At 44.8% G+C, this 27190-nt stretch overlaps 1 protein-coding gene across 14 annotated transcripts in view; it reads left to right on the top strand.

The window, feature by feature from the left end:
- Positions 1–27190, top strand: part of LOC140398222 (neural cell adhesion molecule 1-like) — a 625403-nt gene that overhangs the window by 264772 nt on the left and 333441 nt on the right. For 13 of the 14 annotated variants that reach the window (XM_072486625.1, XM_072486626.1, XM_072486623.1 and 10 more), the window contains exon 2: positions 819–845. The exons of the other annotated variant lie outside the window; for it this stretch is intronic. In XM_072486625.1, coding sequence (XP_072342726.1) covers positions 819–845 — 27 coding nt within the window. The remainder of the gene's footprint in view (positions 1–818; positions 846–27190) is intronic. 14 annotated transcript variants of the gene reach the window in all.

The raw sequence follows: 27190 nt of genomic DNA, 5'->3' as shown, positions 1-27190 counted from the left end.
ATTGCGTTGCATGCTCAGAAACCCAACTCCCCATGACCACGTTTGATTAACAGGCTGTAAGCAATCATGAAAAATGGTCATCTCTCTATTTGGTTTCCTTGAGCATGCATTCCTCTTGTTCGTTACCATAGGATCATAAAATGATACAACACAGAAGTAAGTCATTTGACCTTCTGTCCCTATGTGAATATTGTCCCTATGTAAACATTGTTGTGTTCAACTGTTTGAATTTCTTAAACCTTCATTTAGATATGGTGTTTTTATAAAATCATGTACGCTTTCCTTTCATTCCGATATTAGAACCTAATTTAGCTTGTGCTAGTTACAACATAAATTATTTTTTTCATGTAACTGTGTCCTTTTGAGACAATGAGTTACTATAACATAACATGCTAATGGATGAAATGTACAGAATCCTTTTCTTCATCAATGAAGAATCCATGGTGGAAATAAAGCACAGTTTGACCTGTATTGTTTGAAGTAAAGGGCATGATTTCAGTAATAGACCTTATTACAAATACCACTTGTGTGCTTATCTCTGATCAGTCTTAGCCTTGTACTTGCCTACTGATTACGCTGCTTACATTTAGATCTTTAGAACTGTAATAAAACGTCTTAATGCTGGAAAAAACTGCAAGGTTGCAGAGGAGCTATGAATATGAAGGATAAAAAGCAGTCTGTAAATATTCGTAACGTATATTGTACACATATACACTCTAGTTGCTTCATGGCTGAAATTGAAATTGTCCAAAAGTGGATGAGTGGATGTTATATAAGAGCCAATAACATCAAATCTAAAATATTTCTTTCTCCACCAGGCTCTTCAAAAAACCTATCAATTGAATGTGAGTACTGAGTTGTCCACCTGTTCTGTTAAAATGAGCTCGTAAAGTTAGCTGTTAAATTTTCGGAATGTGAGACTGAAAGCAGTTTTATGCCACCTGTCCATTTTATACTCGTGGGTCCCGCAGATTCCGGGGTGATTTAAACATTTATCTTCAGCTGCTGTCCCAATTGTCTGGATTGCTACAATTCGAAATGACCCTGGAGCAATTGCACCTGCTAAAGTAGTAGTTGAGGGTTTTCATGCCATAGTTGGCTTTTAATACCTAATTTGCAGCAAATGAAAACTCGATGGAACAGAAGTTTAAATTATTCCAGACTTGCTTTCTGCTGCAAACTAGTAAGAGTCAAGAAATTGTACTGAGTTGAATTTTATAATTCATTGACCTAAATTTTTTTGACAGTTTATTACTCTTCAGGCGCTTACCTTCATCAAAGACCTGTAGAATGACATGCAATCTTATTACCTTGAAAATAAAACTGAACTTCGCTACGCAGCTCACTGCATACCATGTTAGCAGGAAGCAGGGGTTCTACGTGAGCCTAAATTATTAAAGATGCTTACTGAAAACAGTTGTAATAGGAATTTAGTGAATTAGGCCTGCATATTAATGGGGTGTGTTATGTAGGTGGAGAGGCAGAGCTTCGAATGGGAAACCTGTGTAGTTCTAACTCCATGATGTGCATCTTTTCCCCATCCCCGCAAACCTATAGGCTTTGGGATACAGATACTTAGGGGAAATTTAATGGAGCCCACCAGAGCAGGCACAATGGCAAGAAAGCCAGGAGAATTAGGCAGGAGTACCCTGAATTCCAGTGGCAGAATAGTCTCAAATTTAGTGCTTGGTGTGTGGCAGTGAGGTCCAACATGGGAATTCTGCCCACTGATGATGGGATGTCAATATGGCTGTGTGGCCCATCAATGTGTCTATTATCCCTAAAACTACTGGGATAGAGTGGTGATAGAGCTTACTGGGATGCCCCTGACGCCTAAATGCTGTCCAGCAAACATCAAGTTTAAAAAACACTGGGGTTTTGCCCAATGGCCTACCGAGGGGTCCCTTGTTGACAGGCAATTAATGTACGATTGAGGGATCCGGCATTGGTGAAAATGAGGCCCCTGAGTACCACCCTCCTGTCTTTGCTTCTGATCTCCCTCTTCCCCTCATCGGTGAGCCCATCCTGCCTCACCTAGCTGCTTCTAGGGATCTATCGTTGGCCCCTAGTGAAGGCCTTGGAGCATTACCAGCAGCAGCCACTGCTCTTCGTAATAGTGCTACTGACTGTGGATAGCTGCTGGAACTGGCAGCTCTCGAGGGTGGAATTTCCACCATACTGTGGCCTTAAACCAAGCAAGACCCAACGGTGGCCAGGTAACTGTCTGATTGTGTTGGGCATCCCAGAGAGAATCGGGGAGGACTGCCGTGGTTTTCGTAATTGGTGGGAGGGACCCCATTGTACCAATTACGTTTTGCCCAGTATGTTTGTTTGAAATTCCTTTGATTTAAACATATGTGATATCATCACTTTTTTAAAAAGTTTAAAGTACCCAATTATTTTGTTTTCCAATTAAGGGGTAATTTAGCATGGCCAGTTCACCTAGCCTGCCCATCTTTGGGCTGTGGGGGTGAGACCCACGTAAACACGGGGAGAATGTGCAAACTTCACACAGACAGTGACCCGGGGCCAGGATTGAATCTGGGACCTCGGGTGATATCATCACTTAAATGGGTTATTGCTTCGGGTTTTAGAAAGAAGTTCATATAAATCATGGTTAGCACAGTTGCTTCACAGCTCCAGGGTCCCAGGTTCGATTCCCGGCTTGGGTCACTGTCTGTGCGGAGTCTGCACGTTCTCCCCGTGTGTGCATGGGTTTCCTCCCACAGTCCAAAGATGTGCAGATTAGGTGGATTGGCCATTCTAAATTGCCCTTAGAGTCCAAAAAGGTTAGGTGGGGTTACTGGGTTACGGGGATAAAGGGGATAGGGTGGAAGCGTGGGGCTCTGGTAGGGTGCTCTTTCCAAGGGCCAGTGCAGACTTGATGGGCCGAATGGCCTCCTTCTGCACTGTAAATTCTATGAAATTTATTGTGTTAATGTCCCATGGTGCAATTTCAAAGCTCGACAAATTGAAGGTAGGAGTGATAATCCACAAATAGAGCAAGTGCAAGTCGAATCACCTGTTTTCAGTGAGTCCAGTTATCACAATAGGCACTAATTGTCTGTCTTAGTTAAACTGTTTTTAAGCATTCTGAGTTTGCTTTTGTTTGGTTCGGTTCCTGTCCATGCCTCGGAACAGTTACTTGGCTTCAGGTCTTATTTCTGCACTTCCTTTGTACTCAGCCATTGAAAATTGTCTGTTTTCATGAATTGGGGTCAAAACATCAGGAGTTGTGCTGTGAGCAGTACCTCCCTTTCCATGCCAAATCCAAAACAAATATTCATAACCAGAGCACTTTTCTTGAAAATATATTGGACAGACAACTACATTAATCATAAGACACCATCTTCACAAAGTATATATTAAAATGTTTGGCATGCATTATTAGGTACATCTTCAAATGTCCTCCCCCATGGAAATGATCCCTGGCATCTGGTCATAATTCAGGAGACTGAAAACATGCTCTGTGGAGTCTATACCAATGGTGTTTGTCACTATGTAAAGGACATGAGATGCTTTCTTTGCCACACATAGAGAATGTTTGTATTCATCACAACAGAATTGCTGTGTGTCAATTTCAACAAGACATTTTCAGATTTAACCCGAGCTTTGAAATTTACCTTTTTGAGAACTAATTATCAGCTTTAATACTTATGTCAGATGGAAGGAGTTTACCTCTTTGAACTAGCGGAAGGGAATTAAATGCAGGTAAACTAGTTAATTAATGTGCATATGATTATGCTACAATATTTCAGATTTTGAGAATGTTTTGACTGGGCATGGTTCACCTCCAATAACTGAATGGCGGCAAGAGTGAGTGTTTATTATGGTTGCTTTGCTTTCTGTGTTTACTGCAGTGCATATGGGATGAGCGGATGACAGGTCTATGGAGACAGTGACCTCATTGTGACACAGCTCTGGAGCTCCCAGCTTGTTAGCACAGAGAAAGATCTGATGAAAAGATGCAGGGAGACATCTCTTTCAGAACAATAGCATTATTGCTGTCAACACTGTTTAATTAAATGTGCAGCCAGTTCTTTGCTCAAGAGCTGGATGGTTGGCCAGTGTCTGAACCATTACCATTTGGATGAGATGTGCTCAGACATGCATAAATAAAAACCCAAGATGCCTAAGGCCAGATAGTTAACTGCGCAAAAAAAAGTTGTTTTGCTGTTTTTCACGTTGCTCTAGTTGAGCAACGAAAGGGCCCTGAAAACAAAGAAGGAACCATTCTGCTCTCTGATATCATTGGTTGTAAACACAGGACCAAGTGAAACAATATTTAAAAAGTGAGCAATACGAACTGACAATTATATCACAAGCTAAAATAGAAATCATGCTGAATGGAAACAGATTATTGTGCAACTTATAATTTTTGTAGCTGTGGCTCAGTATTTAATGACCAATTTAGATCATGCAACATGCTTACCTTCATTCACCTTCAGTTTTTTGCTGGTTTCCTTAGCCGCTCATGATCTGCGTCCAAAGCCCTAATTCGTAACCCTCTGAGACCAAACCGCCGGTTCTCTGTGGAAGAGACTTCTCACCTGATTTTCTTTTCCTGCCATGAGGCTGTACCTGGCCTTAAATTATAATTTCTCTCTCTTAGGAATTTGGTAGAGCTGGTTAACTGGTCGTTCGGCTAAAATGAGATAGTTGAACTAAAGAGGGCTGGATTCGCCATTATTGGGACTACGTCCCCACGCCAGCGTCAAAATGAAATGAAAATCGCTTATTGTCACAAGTAGGCTTTAATGAAGTTAATGTGAAAAGCCCCTCGTCGCCACATTGCGGCACCTGTTCGGGGAGGCTGGTATGGGAATGGAGTTTCATACCAGAAGAACTGGTGTGAAAGGACCACGATTTCCTAGCCATGCAGGGGGCTAGCAGGGACCCGGAGTAGGTCTCGCAGCTTTTGCTGCAGATACGGGTCCCCGCACTTCCAGGTCGGAGGCCACGCATGCGCTCGGTGCGTCCTCCAGCGGCCGTGCCGTGCTCCATTGCGGACTCGGATCCAAAAAGGAAACCCCCAATCGGCTGCGCGCCCGACCCTCAACGTCCGCACAAGCATTTACCGGCTGCCTATAAGGTGCCCTCCGATCGGCCCGCCCCCGACCAGGGCGGTGGCCGCCATTCGAGTATCCCGACCGGCTGGAGCACATTAGTTAATTCTACGCTGTCGGGACTTCGGCCGGTTGGGGCGGAGAATGGCAGCGCAGGCTTCTGCCAATGGCCCCAGGTAGGTCCCAGGCTGCGCGACGTACTCCACGAGTACGCTGCTTTTCGTGGCCCGCAGAATAGGGAACTGCCGCCGGTCCTGATTCCTTGCGGGAAAATGGAGTCTCCGCCCCAGCGTCGGCCGCGGATTCGGCGCGAGGGTGTGACTGATGGGCCGAGATTCTCCGGTATCCGGCGGGCGGGTCATACCGAGCCAAAGAGTGGCGTGAACCACTCTGGCGTCGGGCCGCCCGGAAGGTGTGGAATCCTCCGCACCTTCGGGGGCTAGGCCAGTGCTGGAATGATTGGCGCCACGCCAACCGGCGCCGAAAGGCCTCTGCCGGCCGGCGCGATTTGGCACATGCGCAGGAGCGCCCGCGTGTTCCCAGAACCGTTGGCGTGATTCATGCGCATGTGCAGGGGCTTTCTTCTCCGCGCCGGCCATGGCAGAGCTCTACACAGGGCGGCCCGGAGGGAAAGAGTGCCCCCACGGCACAGGCCCGCCTGCAGATCGGTGGGCTCCGATCGCGGGCCAGGCCACGGTGCCCCCCCCGGTATAGACCTTGTGTAATTCACGCCAGCGGGTCTGGCCCATCGGGGACCGGAGAATCGGGGGGGGGCCACTACCAATGGCCCCCAATGGGTGCGGCGCGATCCCCGCGCTCGCCAAAAAAACAGCGGTGGGGAATTTGTCAGCCGGCATCGGAGCGGCAGGGCGGGATTCACGCCGCCCCCCCCGGCAATTCTCCAACCCGGCGGGGGGGTCGTAGAATCCCGCCCATGGTATTCGTGTTTTAATGAAATATCTGACTTGTTTTCATTTTTGATTAAAGTAATATACAGTATATGTTTCCTCCCATAGTCCAGGGATGTGGAGGTTAGGTACATTGCCCAAGTTAAATTGCCCCTTAATGCCCAAGGATGTGCAGATTAGGTTATGGGGAGAGGGCAGGGTGGGCAGTGGACCTGGGTGGAGTACTTTTTCAGAGGGTTGGTGCAGGTTTGATGGGCCAAATGGCCTCCTTCTGCACTGTACAGATTCTATTATCCTCTATTCTCTATGTTACTGGCACAATAGGCACCAACAATTTTAATTTACAAAGCCCAAGCTTAGAACATTTTGTTGTGCATAATGGAGGGACTATTTTTTTCCATTGGTGTAAATAATATCAGGCAATTATGGACAGCAAATTGAACATCTAGTTCTCTTAATTTCCTTGGTTAAGAAAAGAGTAGTTGGTTCCTGATTTAAAAAAAAAATTTGCACTGTTGCTGCCGATCTTGTTAATGCCTCTCTCCAAATGAATTACAAAGGTTGACTAGATTTTCTTTTATTAACTGGGTGTGCGCGCTGTTGGCAAGGCCAACATTTATTGATCATCCCTAATTGCCCTTGAGAAGATGGTGGCGAGCCGCCCTCTGTGCGGCAGTCTGTGCGGTGAAGGTACTCACCACAGTGCTGTGGGGGAGTCCCAGGATTTTGACCCAGAAACTATTGTCAGCATTGTATTGTGTTGTCAATTGCATGACTGTAGTAACATCATTCCCTTGTGTTTGAGGTGCTTTGTCTCTCATTTCTAATTCATTCTCCAGGGTGAAGTAGTTACTGGTCTGCTGCTTCAACCTTCAACCATATTGAAATTATTCCCTGGAGCTGTACAGTTGCATTACAATCATTATAATAGATGACTAGAATCTCTATGGTAACTGTGAGCGAGAACTGGCCTATGTAACTAAGAATCAGCACTCTGCTATCGCCGGGCAGCACCACAGCTTATGCCTCTGTGACCAGGCTTGTTTTTCTGTTATTCCTCACATTGCCTAATGGTTAAACTTTATCTGCACCATGTATACAAATCGTTCAGAATGTGGCATAAGTTAAAGTGCTGTCTGTTCAGATTTCCATTACAATTTTGAGAATGTGAAATAAACAAAATATGTAAATGACAGAGGAATGTTGTTTAATCATCAACTATTCTGGCAGACCTTGGAAAAAGGCTGATAATACAACCTTGAATATATGTGGCCTTGCTCATTCCATTTCTTCCATAAATTTGCAGTCAGTCTATAGATTGCAAGGCAGTGTCATCATATTTCGCAGAAAAGGGGATGATTTAATGGATAAGGGATTTGGGAGTGTCTAATGAAGCATGGGACTGTAAATTAAGTTTGCATCAGAGATGCGCTAACCAGTACATTCATCCCAATACGTGGTGAGCAGACATGAGAGGAGTCAGCTCAGCAACTGCATTAGTGGAAGTGATCCAACATTTTTATTTGTTGGAAGTATGAAAGGGTGACGGGCGCAGAAGTTGATTTTTGCTTCGGGTGCACAATGGGTGCAACACTGCTACCGTTGCCATGATGCCTGGGACTTATTTGCATTCCAAACTGACCTATAAATCCAATGAAACTGTACCCATTTTTAGGATGCTCACACAGATTTATTCCAAGTGCACTAGCCACCCTATTGGCCATGGCTGCTACCGGCATCAAAGAACACCATCCAAGGCTGATGTTGGGCAAATTGAATTTGATAATTGGACTTAACACTCGCTGTAGGCCACATGACCAAACTGGTCTGTGAATGATCACAGCATGCACCTTGCATACTGTAGTCATGTTCTCCAGATACTCAGCAGTCAAGTTGTTTTGGTCTTTAAACATACTCGTGAAGGCTGCCACCTAGAAGCCAAGTTCTCAATTATTAATTACCTTTCTGTGCATCCACGTCAGATATGCAGTTACTCTCAACTATCATTTGCCACTGCCTCCTCCAGAATGCCTTCCCTCATCCTGTCCGCCTGGGTATTCTCCTGCTGTTTCCCTTGTGATTGCTGAGCTGTGTCTGGAACTCTGAATGGCACCTGCTATTCTGTCCTAAATAGGCTGGCAACACAGTCTATTCACACTAACATAGACACATGTCATCATTTCTACATTGATGTTGGGTCAAAATCCTGGCATTGTCTATTTAACACCACCAGAGGGGCATCATTAACATAGACTGCACTGGTTTCAGGAGAAGTCTCACCACCATATTTTCTGGCAACTGGTGATGGGCAATAAATTATGATTTGCCCAGATTCTGAGATCAAATAAATTAAATTAATATTGCAGTGCTTGTTTCAAAATGCAAATATTGGACCGAACACTGGATCACTAAATTAGGTTTATTTTAAATGAATTACTGCCAATTTATATTTTACCAATTGACATTAAGCACTTCCCGTTTAGGGTGAGTCAGAATATCAAAAAAGCCACTTTTGATAATAGCATTAAGTTTCTTGAAACTTTTTTTTATACTTTGGTGCTTTCCAGATTGCAAGCTCACTTTCATACCACTGAAAAAGATAGCACATTGGATTTATTAAGGTTTCTGATATTGGCCGAGTTACTTTTGTTACCTGGATGTTTTGGGTTACTATGATTCAGGGATGTTTGTTTTTTCCTTGGAGTTCATTTGAGCATAATAAATTCATAGCGGGAAGGCGCCAGGCAGGCTGGCACTTTCCCCATAGGATGGCAGAATCATCCCTCGCCACAATCATGCACCTTCCACGGACAGAGGCTCGGAGCAGATCACCTGCATGCTCTCCTATCTGGGGAATGACATGTGGTGCTGGGGAACCATTAAAAATAGGAGAGGAGATAAATAATTAAAATTCAATGTGTATGATTTGTCCTTATTGCTGTCACAGACAGTGATGTCACCTCTATTGTTTGCATTACAAGGGTGTGGAAGTTATTTAGAGGTTTTAAGAAGTAAATATGCATGTTGAATTTTGCCTCTTAATTCTCTCAGTAATTTGTAATTTGACATGCTATAAATCACCATTTCTCTGCTGTGCATTGGGGTACTTAAACAGGAATGTTCAATCAGATCTTACCAACCCTTTTATTTCCACTCTGTAAAGAATATTTTCTTTACTGGAAATACTTGTAGAAATTAAGTATCCTTGGAAGAGGAGTTCAGTCACATTTCAATATTGCGTATTCCGTTCATGAAAGGTAGAATTAATGGTGGCAAAGAAACTTTGGCTCTTACAGCAAGTAATATCTACAATTCTCCTTGCTCTTGTTTGAATTCAACGCGAAGCTACGGAAATGGACAAAGAGACACTTTTTTCCTTTTTACAATTGTTGACTTCCTCTGTAACTTGAAGTTGGAATTTGGAGGATATTCACTGACATCCATTAGTTTGGGTAAATTTGGGTTGATTAAAAGAAAAAGGGTTATGGATTTGCAGAACTACAGTATGTTTGATCTAGGTTGTGTTGAGCAAAAATGCAACCAATGTGCTGTCCCAGATGTGTAGTAAACAGCTGTGAGCCAGTCCAGATTGTGTGCTTTAAAACATTAATGTTGTAGGTTGATCTGTGTTTTGGCTGCATGAACCCATTCGTTCACTGTATATGTTTTGACGTAACAGTTCAAAAAAATTCTTGTTTTCATTGTTGAAGGTCAATTTGCTTCTGTATATATTAAATCATTAGTGCTTTCACTGGAGGCAACTGCAGACTATTTTCTAGTAATCTGGTAATGACGAATGTGATATAAAATAGTTACTTTAGAGTTACTAGTTAATGTAATGTAGAAATAAGCCACTTTGATTTTTGCAGTTAGGGACAAAGGAATTTGAGACCGCATGGAAAAAGCAGGAAGAGGTGTGTCTATGAGAGTGAGACTGCATTGATAGGGGCCAGAGAAAGGGAGTGGAAGTGAGCCAATCAGAATAGATCGAACAGGTCAGGAGGGACATAGGCTGACCTATGTCCGTCGAGTATGTGAAACTTGATACCATTTGAACTGATTTTGCGGAGATCCCTTTGTCTGTTAGTTCAGTCGTTTTCTGGAGTGTAAGAGGCAGGATGTCCTGTTACATTTCTGTAAGATGATTCAAGCTTGCAAGCTAAATAAATAACTTCTGTTTACGTGCGAATCCGTCTCAACTTTTATTGAGGCCAGACTGACAGAGAAAGAAATTTGGAGATCAACAGTAATGATGTCACAAGGTGTTGTTACCACGTGTTAATGCAACCTCACATGAAGGAAATGTACTGACAGCTACTTTCTGCAAAATATGCGCTAGTTGCCACGCAATGCGCAGATTGTGATTCCGGCCACACTCCGCGCCAAGATGCTACGTAAGATTCATGAAGGCCACCTAGGCATTGTGAAATGCAAAAGGCGAGCACGACAGGCTGTGTACTGGCCCGGCATGAATCAAGACATAACGGACATGGTCATGACATGTGACACCTGTCAAAGACATCAACCCGCACAGTGGAAAGAACCACTGCAGCAACACAAACTTACAATGGCGCCTTGGGCAAAAGTGGGCACTGACCTATTTCATGCCACAGGGTGTGATTACGTCTTGATCATGGACTATTACTCAAACTATCCGGAGGTAATGAAACTCCATGATCTCACGCGTCATCTGTCATCAAGGCGTGCCAGGAGACATTCGCGCGACATGGAATCCCGTGTGAGATAATGTCAGATAATGGTCCCTGCTTCGTGAGCTGGGAGTGGAAAGAGTTCTCAGACCAATACAGCTTTCGGCATGTAACGTCCAGTCCGCGCTACCCACAGTCAAATGGGAAAGTGGAAAAGGGTGTTCACATCGTTAAACGGCTCATTAGCAAGGCAACAGATTCACGCTCGGACATCAACCTAGCACTGTTATCCTACCGAGCAACCCCATTGAGCTCAGGACTGTCACCAGCGCAGATGCTCTTTGGCAGGAACATCCGGACAACCCTACCGGCGATTCAATTCCGAGACCCGATAACGCTCTGGTGCTCAACAAAATGCGGGTACTACGGTCCAAACAAAAACAATACTACATTCAACGTGTGATCCCACTCAAGCCACTGAACATGGGCGACATCGTCAGGATCAGGGACCCAGAAGGCGGATGGTCTGAGCCAGCCATGGTGATCAGGCAGGAGGCACCGCGGTCCTACATTGTCAAGTCATCGGTAGGAGTACTCTTTCGCCGCAACCGCCGGGATCTGTTAATGCTTCAGCCTACAACGCCGGTGTTTCCCACACTGGACTTGACCAAGTCCATTAGTCCACAGGACGTTCCTAGCCAGACAACACCAGACAGTACTCCTGATGACATCAAACCGCCATCCCCACCTCCACCGTTACGACGCTCCAGCAGAAGCCGTAAGGCTGGATTTGTGACAACACTTTAACACACCCACAAGAAGAATATTAACGTTTCTAACGATGGACTCATAATACTGTTAATTGTTTCTGTATTATTTTATCATTTTTGCAGTGTGCAGCTTTGCTTATTCTCACCACTTGCTCTGTACAGTTTTCTTGCGGTCAGTTTAGTTAACATATCAAGTCAAAAGGATGTAGTGATCTGTACATCTGTACATACATCTCATCTGCACATACACCAGGGACCACAGCACAGATGTAACAGTCACAGCACCACTAGAGGGCAGCATCTGAGACGGGTATTAAGGGTCGAGCCCAAGGCAGGATCCGCCTCTTTGAGAAGCACAGAGCTAGAAAGCAGCAGCACACACAAAGACAGCTCAGCATAGGCAGTTTACCTTAGTTTCACTGGTCATACCTCTTGACTGTTTTACATCTGGTTGAGATCTGGAAGCAGAACGAACCCTTTGAATAAAGAGCTTGTGTTAACTGTAAGTCTTCCGTCTTCATTCAGACTTAGAGAATAACATAGTTGCCACATCCAAATATTCATTGTTCTATTTGGTGATTAGTGAACATGAATCGGTGTGTTAACTATCATTTCTTTTGCAAAGCCTTCAATCAAGCCATATTTAAGAACTTTGTACATGACTTGCCACATTTGTTATTTTAATTCTGTATTTTTGACATTTATTTTGCTTTGGTTTATAACTAAGATTGTATTTTCACCTCTCCAAAGTACAGCTAATACATCTACATACATATACGTGTATACTTTTAGCACGGGTTACACAAAAATTGCCTTGAACAGCAGAACTCAACCCCAGCAGAATTCAACCCCAACTGATTTTTATTTTTACTCCATTGCCCTAGCTTGGACTGCAGAGGTCAACTGTAGATCCCCCACTTTTGCCCTAGCTGATATTTGCTGTGGTGAAACATCAAGGTCTAGGAATTTGATGGCAGTGTGTTCATTTTTCAGTATGGCAGTCAACATTTGCCAGAAGAGTATCACCCCACCATATTGGTAAAGACAAGGACACCTGCCTGAAATGGCTATCAGGCACTTTGCATCTTATGCCTCTTAAGATCTCCTTTGCAAAATCTAGCTGAACTGAAACTAGTCGATTCCAGGTCAGCTGCAGTTACGAAAATGCGGCTTAAGTGGCCTAACCATCTATTGTTTAAGTTATGGAGAAAAAAATGGAGAAAGACGACAGAATACTGCAGCACAGAGAGACGTGGAGGTCCTCGTGCATAAATCACAAAACACTAGCATACAAGTTCAGCAGGTAACTGGGAAGGCAAACGGATCGTTGGCCTCTATTTCAAAGGAATGGAGTATAAAAATAGGGAAGTCCTGCTAAAACTAAAACTATATAAGGCACCAGTTAGACTTCACCTGCAACACTGTGAACAGTTTTGGTCCCCTTTTCTATGGAAACATATACTGGCATTGGAGGCAGCCTAGACAAGGTTCACTAGTTGATCTTAGGTATGGAGGAATTTTCTTATGAGAGGTTTAGAATTAGGCCATTTGGCCCATTGAATCTGCTACACCATTTGATCATGGCTGATCTCCTCCTCGCCTTGACTCCACGTTCTCCATAACCCTTCAACCCATTACCAATCAGTCTAACTCCTCCTTAAATTTTTTTACTCACTGTCGGAGCATCCACTGCACTCTGGGGTAGCAAATTCCAGATTCACAACCCTTTGGGAAAGGTAGCTTCTCCTCCACTCTTTAACATGTGCTATCTCTTATCCAAGGACTATGACCTCTTGTTCTAGAATGCCCCACAAGAGAAAGCATCCGCTCCACGTCTGACAGTAGATGCTGAGAGGATGTGATTTCTTGTAGGAAAGTTGAGGCCCAGAGGGCATAATCTCAGAGTAAGGGGTCACCTATTTAAAAAAGAGATGAGGAGGAATCTGTGGAATTCTTTACTGCAGGGGGCTGAAGAAGCTGGATTGTTATTGACAAAACTTCTGGTGCCAATCCCTATCCCATGAGACTAGGTCCTGATCCTCGCATGACTTTGAGCTGTCCATAAGCTACTGGTGTCTAGGTCCCCATAATCTTCAAAGCTTCTCCCAAGAATGTGGTGAGTCTGCCCCTGGTGTCCATTAGGCTTAATGGCAGAATACCCATTCGGAGACGATAGAATGTCTGTTCCCCAATGACTGAGACGGCAGCTCTCATCTCCACCTCCATCTCTAAGGATGACCGTTAACGTGTAGCCTTATCCTTACCGGGTGACCTTTGTTAAGATGATGCAAAACTGTTTTGTTTCACCCTCTGAGGGCTGGTATACTTGTACGGCATGGACCTCCAGCCTGGGCAGCACACGTACTGCAGATTTTGGCAGCCTTGCTGTGGTTGTGCCTTTTCACAGCAGCCCTGTGACGGACGTCTGATCCTACAGAGAATTTCCTGGGTACTTCCGATTATCCGACTGTCTTTTAAAACACCAGGAAGTCCTGACGGAAGGTGGTGTTGATGATGGGCGAGGGATGTGGGTGCCTTCACTAGCTACACTGGTTTCTCTGTGCGAAGACCTTCACCCCCCAACCTGAGGACATTACTATCCATCATCACTTGAAGTTCTTGAGCCCCTTTCTCACCATTCTCCAGGGACAAAGCTATTTCTATAGCCGTTTTGAGGTCCAGGTTGGGCTCTGGCAGTAATTTGTTTCTAGGTTGGAATGTTGTTAATCCCATGCACCAGCCATCGTATAGCATCTCGGACAGGGATGGGCCAAATTCGCTGTACTCTGCTAACTTTCGCAATCTAGGAAGACATTTCATAATGGGTGCTCCCAGCATCCTGCCAGCTGCGTTGAAACAGTAACGTTGGAGGATTCGGAATGGTTTTTCATCAGGTGCACAAGCTCATTGAACGTTTTGTTGTCAGGGGCCACTGGGTAGGTTAAGCTTTTGATAATGGTAAATGTCGGGGCCCTGCGTGCTGCAGGATTATCTTTTGTCTCCCTTCAATGCCATTGACGTGAAAATAAATAGCACTTACACTTGGCATACTAGTCCCTGTCCTCTACGTTTGCATCATAGAGCTCAAGTCTTCCAAAGAAAGGCCTTTCTGGGATTGTTTGCTTTTTCTTCCTGGAGTTGGCTTCAGAAGTTTGAAAGGTTGCTCAGAACCCCGTGCTTGATCCTTGTCGCCAAATATAATAACTCCAGGAGGCGCAGGCTAATAGGCAAAACTGATTTATTTCCAAACATAAATAAAGGCTCAGCTGCGGCGCACAAAACAAATGGTACAGCCCAGGATGATTGGGAACTTCCCGTCCGGGTCTGGGGGTCGATATTTAAGGCCTGCTGGTGAGCCCCAATTGAGGGGGCCTCCTCCTGCCTGAACATGGGAACTCATATTCCATAAAGTCTATCTGGAGATCAATCAGCGATTTCCCCCGTGGTCTTCCTGAGGGTTGTGACAGGATGGATCTCTGCCCATCTCAACAAGAGAAAGCATAAAGTGTGAAATACAGTCAGTTGACAGCAAGTCAGTTAGCTGAAGTTAGTAAAAGTTAAACAATTAATTTTACCAAGTAACACATTTTTAAGATTTGGGCACGGATTTGTTTTCTTCTTGTGCCATTGTGATTCCCTACACAAAGCGCCTGTTTTTCCACGATTGGGGTGACCCTCAAGGCCCCTAAATGGTGGGAAGCACCCAGCTGCGGAAGTCCCACCCTATTTCCAGAAGACCTATTTTTGCTGGAAGCTGCTGGGTATGCATCATACTGGTGGGAAACCAAAACTCAGCGCGATCTCCTGAACCGAATGCTGAGTTCAAACAGGTGCCATTTTGACTCCCCCAAGGAAGGTTAACCTGTAGTGTGGGTGTCACAAATTGACGGAAGAGATTTAAATATTCTTTTTAATATCCTGCTTGAAGGACATAGGACAGAATTGCCGACATTCCCCATGTGGCTCGAGGAGTATGCCCCCCCCCTGTTAACTACAGGCGGGGACTGTTGAAGATGAGGTCAGCCTGGCTAGAACAGGCCTCCAGAGAGAAAGGACTGGTGAATCCTAACCGGGTCCTGAGTGTATACTTATGTTTCTGTTGTGAATAAACCAGTACTTTATTTTTACTCGACCGACACCGTTGCCTTTTCTAAACTCTTGACCGTAGATTAGCTCTGTTAAGGGTCATGGTCTGGGCTTCATTAAATCTCCACTCATATAAACATGAAAAAAACTGCAGATGTTAGAGAAAAAAACAAACACCTGCTTGAGTTGACTGGACACCTGTGTCTCAGAAAAGAAAATATTCATTTGATCTTGCAGTTTCAATAGACTTCAAATTTGCCCAAGGGTGGTTATTAGCTCACTTCACGAGTCTGCTGGTTCATGTTGCAGAGCAAGGCCAGCAGCGCGCGTTCAATTCCCGTACTGGCTGAGGTTATTCATGAAGGGCCCCGCCTTCTCAACCTTTCCCCTCGCCTGGGCTGTGTTGACCCTCAGGTTAAATCACCACCAGTCAGCTCTCCCCCCTCAAAGGGGAAAGCAGCCTATGGTCATCTGGAACTGTAGCGACATTATCTTTACCTATTACATCTAAGTCTGTTATGAATGTGCGGCTGAATTTCTAATTCTCCAAAACCACAACTCAGCAAAGGGATGAGTTCACATTTTGACTGTCAGTTTTAGGAGGGTCTTAAAGGATTAACTTCCTCCGACATGATTTGTTTGCTTTGTTAACAGATTGACCAGGTGAGGGAAGTCAACATTTTTGAATATGTTTCATATTAGAGAGTTTATTTCTGTATCAAGTATGTTTGCATGGGAGCTCTCAGATTGTTGGAAGTTTTTTTTCAACCTCACATGGCTCCTGATGTCTGACCTCATTGGATACTGGGTGAGTGGCTATGAAGGTGGCCGAGGGGAGGGGGGGGGGGGGGAATATGAGGTTCCATGGAAGTGGCATGCGATATTAGGTGGTGGGAGGATAGGTAGGAGGATGAGGGGTGAGGGCTTAAAGGGCCTATCAGCTTTCTGTAGAACTGGGCCAAAGTCTCAAATAACTTAGGCAGGCTTTCTAGCAGCCCGCCTTGTCACTTGCCTGCCTATGCCGCCATATTCAAACTGCCTGCAGATTCTGCACTGCCAATTTTATCACCCCTTCTCACCCGCTCTCCTCTTTCCAACCCCCCCCCCCCAGATTAAAAACAGTAGTGTGCACAGGGGTTGTTTCCATGGAGACGGGCCTGCTGCATCTGGAGATGTCTCAACTCGAGCTTGCTGCCTCTCGGTGAAAACCCAGCCACTGTTTCCAGTCACAGCGAAAGACCCTGTTCAAAAGGTTTTAAGGAGGTGAAGGCCTGCACTTGAAACTGAACGATTGGATGGATATAAATTATTGAAAGCACCATTCTAAGAATTACTGAAAAATCATTCTAAATTAATATTATTTGCTTCTCTACTGGCCTTTAAAGTTCGTGTGGGTGTCCATGCTGTGCAGAATATTGAGTGCAAATCTCAAAAGGCAAGATCACAGTTCAAGTGGGTTGTTAAAATTCAAAAGACTTTTCTATGACTTGGGAAAAGCGGCGATCCAATATTCCTGTAGAGCTTTCAAAAACTACTACTTGTTCTCCAGTGTCAATAGAGGACCGTGGCTGAAGAGAATGATTGGTTCACACACATCTGATATTAAAAGCAATTAATAAGCTGCCAGGCCTGCATGCACTTATATACTTATATTGAGCTCAAAACTATTTTGGCCTGCTAATCAGACAATCCTATTCTCAAACACTGAGTAGGTATGGAGGGTGAGAGGATACACATTAATTCCTTGCTAACTGTTTGTATCATGCTGAGGAATACAGCACTGCCTCATTATCTCTCTCGAGCAGCCTTTGACATTCAGTGCACCAGTGACACTTAGCAGCAAGCTGCTTCGGCAGAGCCAATTGCAATACAAAAAAAACAAAATTAAAATTCCATTCCGAGGTATTTCAGTTAAATTCCTTAGACATATACTGATTCCACATTATGATACATGATCAACAAAGAATCCACAATTCTAATTGCAATCGGCATCAACGTTTCTGCAGTACCATCTAATTTACCCACGGCAACTAAAATAAGAAAGTATGTATTAATAATGTCAGAATTTATTAAATCACCAAAATCCAGCTGGTCTGGCATACTCCAGGGTATATCATGAATTCTGCCAAATTAAGTTATCAAATTAAAGAATCAAAAGCATCTATCATCATTCCTGATACTACACAAATTAATATGCCTGAAAGCTTGCACTGCTCAGTCATGTAAAATGTGAATCGTATTTAGATATAAAGCTTTAAAAGAAGGAAAGTTATTTCCTGCTTAATTTTTACACATTCCAAATTAAGCACTTTTAATGACCTTCATTCCCATTGCTCTCATGTCATCACTGTCGAAGTTTGTTTGATTTCCAAAATAGCACACAACTGTTTATGAAAAAAAATGAATGGGATCTCTATCTTCTTTGACAAAGAGTCATCGGACTCGAAACGTTAGCTCTTTTCTCTCCCTACAGATGCTGCCAGACCTGCTGAGATTTTCCAGCATTTTCTCTTTCGTTTCAGATTCCAGCATCTGCAGTAATTTACTTTTATCTCTGCCTTCTTTTCCAACCCTCCTCTGCCAAGAGGTTTGACTCCTACACAAGTCAAATGCTTTAGTAATCCTGAAGGGAATACGCCACTACCCCTAGAGAATTCGTCCCAGCTCCAACGTAAAGCTATTTCTACTTACGGCATGTTCAGGTAAGTTGATAAATGTAAGACCATAAGATGTGTCAGCAGAAGTAGGACACTCAGCCCATCAAGTCTGCTCCGCCATGGAATGAGATCATGGCTGGTCCGATATAATCCTCTATCCATTTTTCCCGGCATATCTCCATAGCTCTTGATTCCCTTACTGATTAAATATCTGTCTGGCATGGTGAGCCCCATACTCACTACTTGTGAAGGTAGAGACTGAAATCGAGCAGTTGGAAAGCTTTGGGATAATACTGCCAGTGCAGTTTGCAGAGTAGGCTGTGCATTTGGACGCCCGTCCTCAAGCCTGACAAGTCAGTGGAATGAAGAGACAGCCTGTGGATTCCAAGGGCAAATGGTTGGCTCGATTCCTGTTTGAATCCCCAGCTATTCCTCACACCATGACTGGAGTCGCCCCAGTAGAATTATTGATGGGACGATGACTGAGCAACAGGCTGAGCCTGCTATTTCCCACTTTTGCGGGGAAGGTTGAGTCCAATCAGGAGAGCCAAAAGAGGAATTATGATGCCAGGAGGCCTGAGAGAATGCTCCAGTGGAGACTATGTCCCCTTCGCCAGTTGCACCCACCTCCGGCACAGGGTTTCAGCCCATGAGGGACCCGAGGGTCATTCCCCCAGAAAGTGGAGAGTCAAGGCTCTAAATGGAGGCTGAGGAGACTGGTTTGCATCTGGAGGTCAGCACCGAGGATGAGCCCCTCTTCCGTAGCCCTCAGATGCACATCACGGAAGCAGACATCCTCAGTCTACTGCATGCCCCCAATCTGGCTCCACTTGCCACCAAGTCCTAGCACCAGAAGGTGGAAAAGGTCCTATCACCGTGGGAGTAAAGGACTTGAAACGTACTTCAAAGGGGAGGTATGTTTTCTTTTTTCATTTTGTAAAAATAAATTTAGAGTACAGAATTTATTTTTCCCAATTAAGGAGCAAGTTAGCGTGGCCAATCCACCTACCTTGCACATCTTTGGGTTGTGGGGATGAGACCCATGCAAATATGGGGAGAATGTGCAAACTCCACACGGACAGTGACCCGGAGCCGGGATCGAATCTGGGACCTTGGTACCGTGAGACAGCAGTGCTAACCACTGTGCCACCGTGCTGCCCTGGGAGGGATGTTATTATCTTAACGAAGACCATAGGGGATCGCTCATGCATCACCTCGCAGTAGTTGTGGGCAGCACCGTGGTTAGCACTGTTGCCTCACAGCGCCAGTGATGCTGGTTCGATTCCCACCTTGAATGACTATGGAGTTTGGACATTCTTCCCGTGTCTGCGTGAATTTCGTTCGCGTGCTCCGGTTTCCTCCCACAGCCTAAAGATGCATAGGCCATGGCCAATGCATGAAGTTACAGGGGGGAGCAGGGGCTGGGCCTAGCTAGAGTGTGCTTTTAGAGGATCAGTGAAGACTCGATGTGCCGAATGCTCCCTTCTGCACTGTAGGGAAGCTATGGAGTTCCTGTGTTGATTGGGCGTAGGCCTGCCCAATAAGCGTTCACCAGTGGGACCTCCAGACCCGGACTGGTAGTTCCCGATAGTCCCGGGCCGGGGCATTTGTTTTGTTCGCCACGTCTGCGGCTTTATTGGAAATAAACCTGCTTTGTCTTTACCCTGCGCCTCCTGGAATCATTACACCTGCCAATTCTGTACAGTGGAAGTAACTGCAAGTTTGGGAGAATCTGCTCCACCAGCAATCTGTCAATTGAAAATGGTTCACATGGTAATGTGAAAGATATTGAAGTGGATCAGAACGTCCAGGATAGTATCCACATAATTGGAGAAAATTTTAAAATCATTTTTTAAAATAATAATTCGCTATATGCCCTCCAAAGCATTTGATCAAATGAACATTGACTTTGCAAAACCTGCTGTCTATCTGGGGAATGACTTGTGTTCAAACATGACATTATTGTCTTCAGTGCCTCAGTGAAGGCTTCACTTAATAGCAGCACGTATGGAGGTGTCAAGCTTGAGCTCAATTCACAATTTTCCATCCATTATTGAGGCACAATCAAGGAGATCATAAATCAAGCAAGCCCCAATTCCCAATATTTGCTAGTGACACTCAAAATAACCATAGTATGTGCTGCTGATCTATTCACAAGTGGCTGTGTAAGCACATATAATACCTTGGACATATGAATAGTAACTTGTAACTCAATGGGCAGTTCATCAGACTGTATTGTGACTTGCTTTCCTTTGGATAGTAATTTGATTATCTCAAGTTCAAAAGTGTGGTATTGAAAGGTTAAAGAAAGTGGTACCACTTCATCCAGGCGAACTTGTGTTGTGTCCTGCATGGAAAAATCAATTTGAACTACTCTTAAATGATCAGTTTCTTTGGAGTGGTTGATATATCACTCCTAGGTTTGAACCTACTTTTAAAGCAAACTCTTAACAGGAAAAATAAAGTTGTGATCTGGGGCAGGATTCTTAGGAGACTGGCAGGGGGGGGCAGCTCCGGCGCGAAGGAGTGGCGTGAACCACTCCGGCGTCGGGCCGCCCCGAAGGTACGGACTCCTCCGCACCATCAGGGGCTAGGCCGGTGCCGGAGTGGTTTGCGCCGCGCCGACCGGCACGGAAGGGGCTTGGCGCCACGCCAACCGGCGCCGAAGGGCGTCCGCCAGCCGGTGCGAGTTGGCGTATGCGCGGGAGCGCAAGCGTGTGCTGGTGTCATCCCAGCGCATGCGCAGTGGTGGTTCTTCACAGCGCTGGCCATCGCGGACCGGTACACCAGCTGGCGCAGAGGAATAGAGTGCCCCCACCGCACAGGCCCGCCCGCGGATCGGTGGGCTCCGATCGCGGGCCAGGCCACCATGAGAGCACCCCCTGGGGCCAGATCCCCCCGCGCCCCCCGGAGGCCACCTGCAGAGCCAGGTCCCGCCGGTAAGTATCTGTCGTAACATACGCCGGCAGGACACGGCGAAAACGGGTGGCCACTCGGCCCATCGCGGGCCGGAGAATCGCCGGGGGCGGGGCTGACAGCGGCAGCCAACCGGCGTGGCGCGATTTCCGCCCCCGCCAAAACCACAGCGCCGCAGAATTCGGCAGCCAATGGGGGCAGGATTCATGCCCCCCCCCCCCGGCGATTCTCCGACCCGGCAGGGGGTCGGAGAATCCCGCCCGAGGTCTGAGTGAGCAGGATTCTCCAATCAGCCAGTCGTGTGTCTCTTGGCAGCATGCCATTTGCTGGTGGCGGGATTCCATCTGCTTGTAAATGGCATTTCCCACTGTAACAACCCCACGCTGCCGGGAATCCCACTGGGGGGTGTGCACTGCCAGTGGGAAAATTGAATTCGACTACCGGAGAATTCCGGCCACTACCCCTGTTGGAGGGAAAAAATATTTACTAACATGCACAAGCACGTGTGCATGCGCAAAGCGAATGTTGCTTTTCGATAACCAACATGCCATGTGCAATCTTAAATATAAAAACAGAAATGATTACTTGGTCAGCCAGCATCTGTGGAGCGAAAAACAAGAGTTGATCAGGTTGATGATCTGTCACTCATGCCAGTATCAAGCTCAGTGTTCATTAAGGTGGTAGTCTAATGGGGTCAAGGTGGACCCTTTGCTGAAGACTGACCTTGTATTCACAGACCCCAGTCTCATTGTTGTTATCATAGATACCCGCTAAACAGAGTTAAATGATTTGCGGGCAGAAAGGAAGTGAAATCACAGACACTCGCCATGCTTGTTCATGCCAACCTACCCACAGCCAACTTTCGAGTGGTAACCTCCCTTCCCCTCTGCTGTAGATGGCATGCTGAGTTCGAGGAAACAGAAGGGAAGAGAAATTTCACAACATTTTAATTTAAAACGGAAATGATTTAAATCAGGTTGGCATTTGTTTCAAATATCTATAAAATTGAAGGAATATTGAATTTAAAAAGGTAATTTAATTTTTTTTAAAAATTGAGGGATTTTAAAAGGTAGCACTGTGCCATAGCAGTAGCCACTGTGTAAAAATAATTGCTTTTGCCTTGGTTTTAGGTAATTAGAATTTGTACAAGAGTGCATTTGTAGATTTCTTATTTTATGAACTGATCACAAATCTATTTGGGTAAACCTGTTCGTTTTTTTGCTCGGTTGCTTTGGGGTTGCAGGGAGGGGAGTGGGTAGAGCCAAGATCAATAGTGAAATTCTGTAATCTGTGGAAAATGAGTTTTTAAAAACAAAATGGCCTGTTTTTTCTAAAGCATTCCATGTCACGCATGTGTGAGGATCTGGATTATCTGGGAAATCTTTTGCTTATCTAGCGTAAATCCCATCTCTTGCTCTGAAGTTTGGTATTCCACATGGAACAGAAACGAGTGAGGATCATAATTTTCTTGGTCTCTTTCAAGATCCTCATCACATCCTCTGGATGGGTATTTATACCTTTGCGCATCTTCCATTTCGATGGCTTACAAAATATTAAGGACAATCTGCCACAAAGCATCTGTGGTATTTGTCACAAACAATTCTTAAAAGTTTCTTCAATTAATAAGCAGGATTTATTTGACACTATTCTGAAGCTGAACTTTATTGACCTTTGTTGTCTTAATTGATAAATGGATTAGATCAAGTAGAATATTTCAGTAATATTCAAGTTGTAGATGTGAAAGGAGAGGAAAGACGGCAACATGATTAGATGCTGTTCCTGCACTAATATGCAATACAAATTTGAAATAGTTAGAAAAGTAATGAGCACCATTTTAAGAAGAAAACTATTTTAAATGGTGTTCAGGTTTTGATTCAAATGAAATGTGTTATCAAATCAGGGTGACCAACTCTTACGAAATAAAATAAGGGACACTTTGACCGGGGAGAGGACATGAGTGGGTGTGCCACAATATGCTTCCAAATAGTACATTTATGAAATATGAAAATCTGTGCTTTAAAGTAAGTGATATGGGGAAGAAACAATAAGGGGCGTGGTACAGGGGGTGATCTTGTAAAAACAAGAACGGGTTGATTGGTCACCCTGCAATATATGTTGCATTGAGGGCGCTCCTGCATCTTGATGTTTAGTTTCTGGGAATTGCCACTTTTCAGGGTAGTTGAAGGGAAGAGAGAACTTTTTAAGTGACGTGGGAAAGGAGTTTAAGGCTGCTCCGCTTTATTTTCTGAAAGGTTCTGAAAGGGGGAGTGGTTTAGTAAACTGTGATCAGCCCTTGTGCCTGGATTGTGTCCTCTGATTGGAGTGTCTTAGATAGAGGAGGTGGCAGACACAAAAAGGCCCAAAACAAATTTTGCCTTTTGTCTCAACAGGAACCATCACATTCTAGCTCTCTGTCTTTGGATAACAGCTAGGTTGCCCACAGCTGATAGAGAACTGCATTTCAGACCTTCAGCTAAAGCTGGCTTCCTCTTTCTATGTTGGCCAACTAGGCTGACAGCACATCTAAACTATGCATGTATTCTAATCCTGAAAATCCAGGCGAGTGTTGGTCAGGGTAGATCCAGCATACTGAGCAGCAGCTGGAGGACACCAAGGGCTGGAGGCAACTAACATAATGGTTTGCAATCGTTATCTGAAGCAAAACCATTCACATTTTTCTATGTTGGTAGATAATGGTGCTTTTCTCACAAACATTGCGAGCCACACCAATATCTTGAAATTAAATTAACTCCTTACAATTGCCGTTGATGGTATAAATTAAAATAATTTCGCTCCAAATTAAGTGGGAGAGGGCGGAGAAGTGGACCGAGGTTGGGTACTCTTTCAGAGGGTAGGTCTAGACTCGATGGGCCGAATGGGCCGATTCGACGTTCTATGTCTTCTATCGCAATTGCAAATACAGCAGTACAGTTAGACAATGCAAACAGACTGTCAGTTTTTTGTCACCAGGTGCTTGCTTACTATTACAAGATGAAATTGATTTAATTTTCTTGGATGACTAATCATCATAATTAAATATCTGTGGAGATTTATTACTTAATCAATGATGTGCAGTAATTTAACATTTTTGCTTAACATGCCAGAAGCAGTGAAACAAAAAGCACCTAATACCAGAACTTAGAATTAAACACTGCCTTTTTATTATGGGAAAGGTCTCTTTAGAGGAAAGGGCATCTTAGAGAATTTTGCATGTTTGTTTCCTATAATTAAAAGTAATTGGGATTCTTTTATTAACAGTAAAAATTTCAAAAATTAAATTAGCTACGTAAAATGCCTTGAGCATGTGAGAAACAATTGGCATTCTATGATTGTTGTTCTGTGAGGCTATGAATAATAAAGCTTCAACTTCACTGGTGGAATTCTCCAGCCTGATTCGCCAGCGGGATCTTCTGGTCCTGCCCATTTGACCTCCAGTGTGGGTTCCGTGGCAGCAGGATGGGTGAGCAATGAGAAATGCCTTAGACTTTAGAGGGACCAGAGGATCTAGAGGATCCTGCCGCAGCCAATGACAAGCCATCACCGATGTTGAGGGACTGAAACATTCTGGCCCACAAGTGCCATTAAACTAATGAAGTGCCAGCAGGAGATGAAGCTATTAACTACTGGAAACGATGCACATGGATACAGTAATAGTCCAAACGAGGAGCAGTCATGATGCTTGTTTCTACACAGGGCTCCAACACGACACTGACCTGGAGCTCCTCCGTGCAGGAAATGGGCTAAGTGCGGTCTCAATTGCACGTTCCCTGCTGAGGACCCCAATCTACCTGAATGGCCGTTTGATAGTGTGGTGATTCTTGGCATGCCGAGCGCCGGGAAATGCCCGCCTAATCACGTGCGCTATGGGACTCTGTTCCCATTTGGGTAGATCGCTCCCCAAGTCTCTGTATTCAAAATTCAGGCAATCTGGAGGCTATCTTGCACTTACTACTTTCGGAGGAGTGGTAGGCTTTGCCGCTGCTGGTAAACTTTGTTGAATTAGAGGTTGTTCTGGCATCTAGGTGTCTTTTTATCCCCTTTCCATTCTTTGGCGTTGAATCAATTTTGTCAATTCCTCTATTGTAGCGACAAATGGCTGTTGGTTTATTCCGTTCTTCTTTTCTCCTCTTGTGGCTTAGGATGACGCGGGCTGGGATGGAAAATAGCTCACCTGTTGTGAGGGTGTAGCTGTGTGAAGTGCTGTCATCAATGGATGGCTGCTACAGGTTCCAGTATCATCTGAGACACTGCCATGCTGACTGGGGTTGCAGCTTCTGCTCTGTGTTCTAGGGATTTATCGCTTCCGCCTGACACTGTGCTCTGACCCACATCAGACTTTGTGCCTGACCCTTGTATGACTTGCTTTCCATTCATTTGGAAAACACATATGAGGATCTTGTTATAGTCTGCAATGGAATTATGTAGTGTTGCATGTGGTAAGGTTCTCCCCACTGCACAAGCTCAAATACCAGCATCCTTGGATTTATGTGCACAGGTGTACTTGGTAACTGCTGACCACTTATTGGACCGATGGCTCTGGAAGAAAACCAAGTCCAGCTCAGATGCTGAGCGAGGAGAGGCTCCATAGAATTCACATCCAGGGCTAATGGTCAAGGCAGAAACAATGGTCGGAATTCTCCGGTCATTATGATTCCCCTTTCCTGCCAGCAACGCACCCCCGCCTGCGGGTTTCCCAGCAGCATGAGGTGGTTACAATGGGAAATCCCATTGACAAGCGGAGGGAAGACAGACTCCCGCCACCAGCGAATGGCGCGTCGCCGAGAAACATGCAGCTGGCAGACCGGACAATCCAGCCCGATTAGATTAGATTAGATTGGTCATCAAAGGCAGTGAAGATAAAGGTAGATGAATGTGGGTTTGGGCTATTTTCTTGCATGCATGGACATAAATTAGATGGCTTGAATTGTTTGTTTCCATGTTGCATCTTTTGTGCTTTTGTGTATCTAGATCTTAAAATCCCACTAGCTACCTCAACCGAAGTTATTTGCCCGTCACTGGCTCTTCCCCAACTCCTTCATAGCTCAAAGGCACACCCTGTAAACCCCTCCCCCAATTAAGAGACTCCACTTTACCACCGATACTCGTCTCTCTTTCCCTCCCCACCCCTCGGCACACCATCCCAATACCAAAGAACGGCCTTAAATCACAGATACTACCCCAGTCCAGTAGCTCACAGGTCATATACACAGCCTTCTCCAACAACCAGCAGTTCTGAGAAATACATTCTCCCTCCAACTTCACCAGTTTTTGAGCAATTTTCCATCACAGAATGCATGTTCTCCAACCCCTTAACATAATTTTCTTGGGCTGCTGTTTAGCTCCCTTTGCTTCCCATCCATCCTCCATCCACTCGCATCCTGCTATTGAACTTCACTCTTCTTCTGGCTGCTCCCCAGTAGTACTCTTTGACTTGAACTTCATGATTCCACTCCTTCCCTCAATCCTCCCCTTTCAGCCTCAAGTCCCGCTCCGTTATTTTTTTCATTCCCCCACAGCAACACTAAAACTTCCCTTTTACTTCAACTTGCCCTCCAAGCAGTGCTGCTCCGGGATAATAAAAAAATAAAACGCAGCAGATGCTGGAAGTCTGAAATAAAAACTGAAAATATTGGGGAAAATTTTCAGGACCGAGGAAGAGTCATATTGGACTCAAATCTTTGTCTCTGTCTCTCCCTCTGCAGATGCTGCCAGACATGCTGAGTTTTCACAGCATTTCCTGGTGTTATTTTTGCACTGTTTCAGTGTTCCACTCTTCTTGTTGCAGCTCATTCTGAATATGTTGCAAACTGTGGTGGGATATCCTCAGGGTGAGATCATTTCTCAAAATATCTCATGCAATATGCACTTGATGTCGGTAAATGGGGGAACAGAAGCAATTTTCATCTGCATGTGTGGCTAAAATGCAGTCTTCCTGTGTCAGATAGATGCTTGAAATAGGTTGAGTTTCAAAATTGATGAAAGTTAATCAGGCATGAAATGTATTTTTCTACCTGCAACACTGGAGGTTTTGATCTTGGTGAGCAAATGAAGTTATTAGTTGTGAAGTGCTTCCCATAATGTTGCTGAGACACTATATTCAACCCTTGTACTGTAAGGATTAAAACTGAAAGGGCGGGA

This window comes from Scyliorhinus torazame, chromosome 21, assembly GCF_047496885.1.
Source record: "Scyliorhinus torazame isolate Kashiwa2021f chromosome 21, sScyTor2.1, whole genome shotgun sequence".
Classification (NCBI taxonomy): Eukaryota; Metazoa; Chordata; class Chondrichthyes; order Carcharhiniformes; family Scyliorhinidae; genus Scyliorhinus; species Scyliorhinus torazame.
The sequence above is the reverse complement of the archived record's forward strand: the minus strand, read 5'-3'. Positions and strand labels throughout refer to the sequence as shown.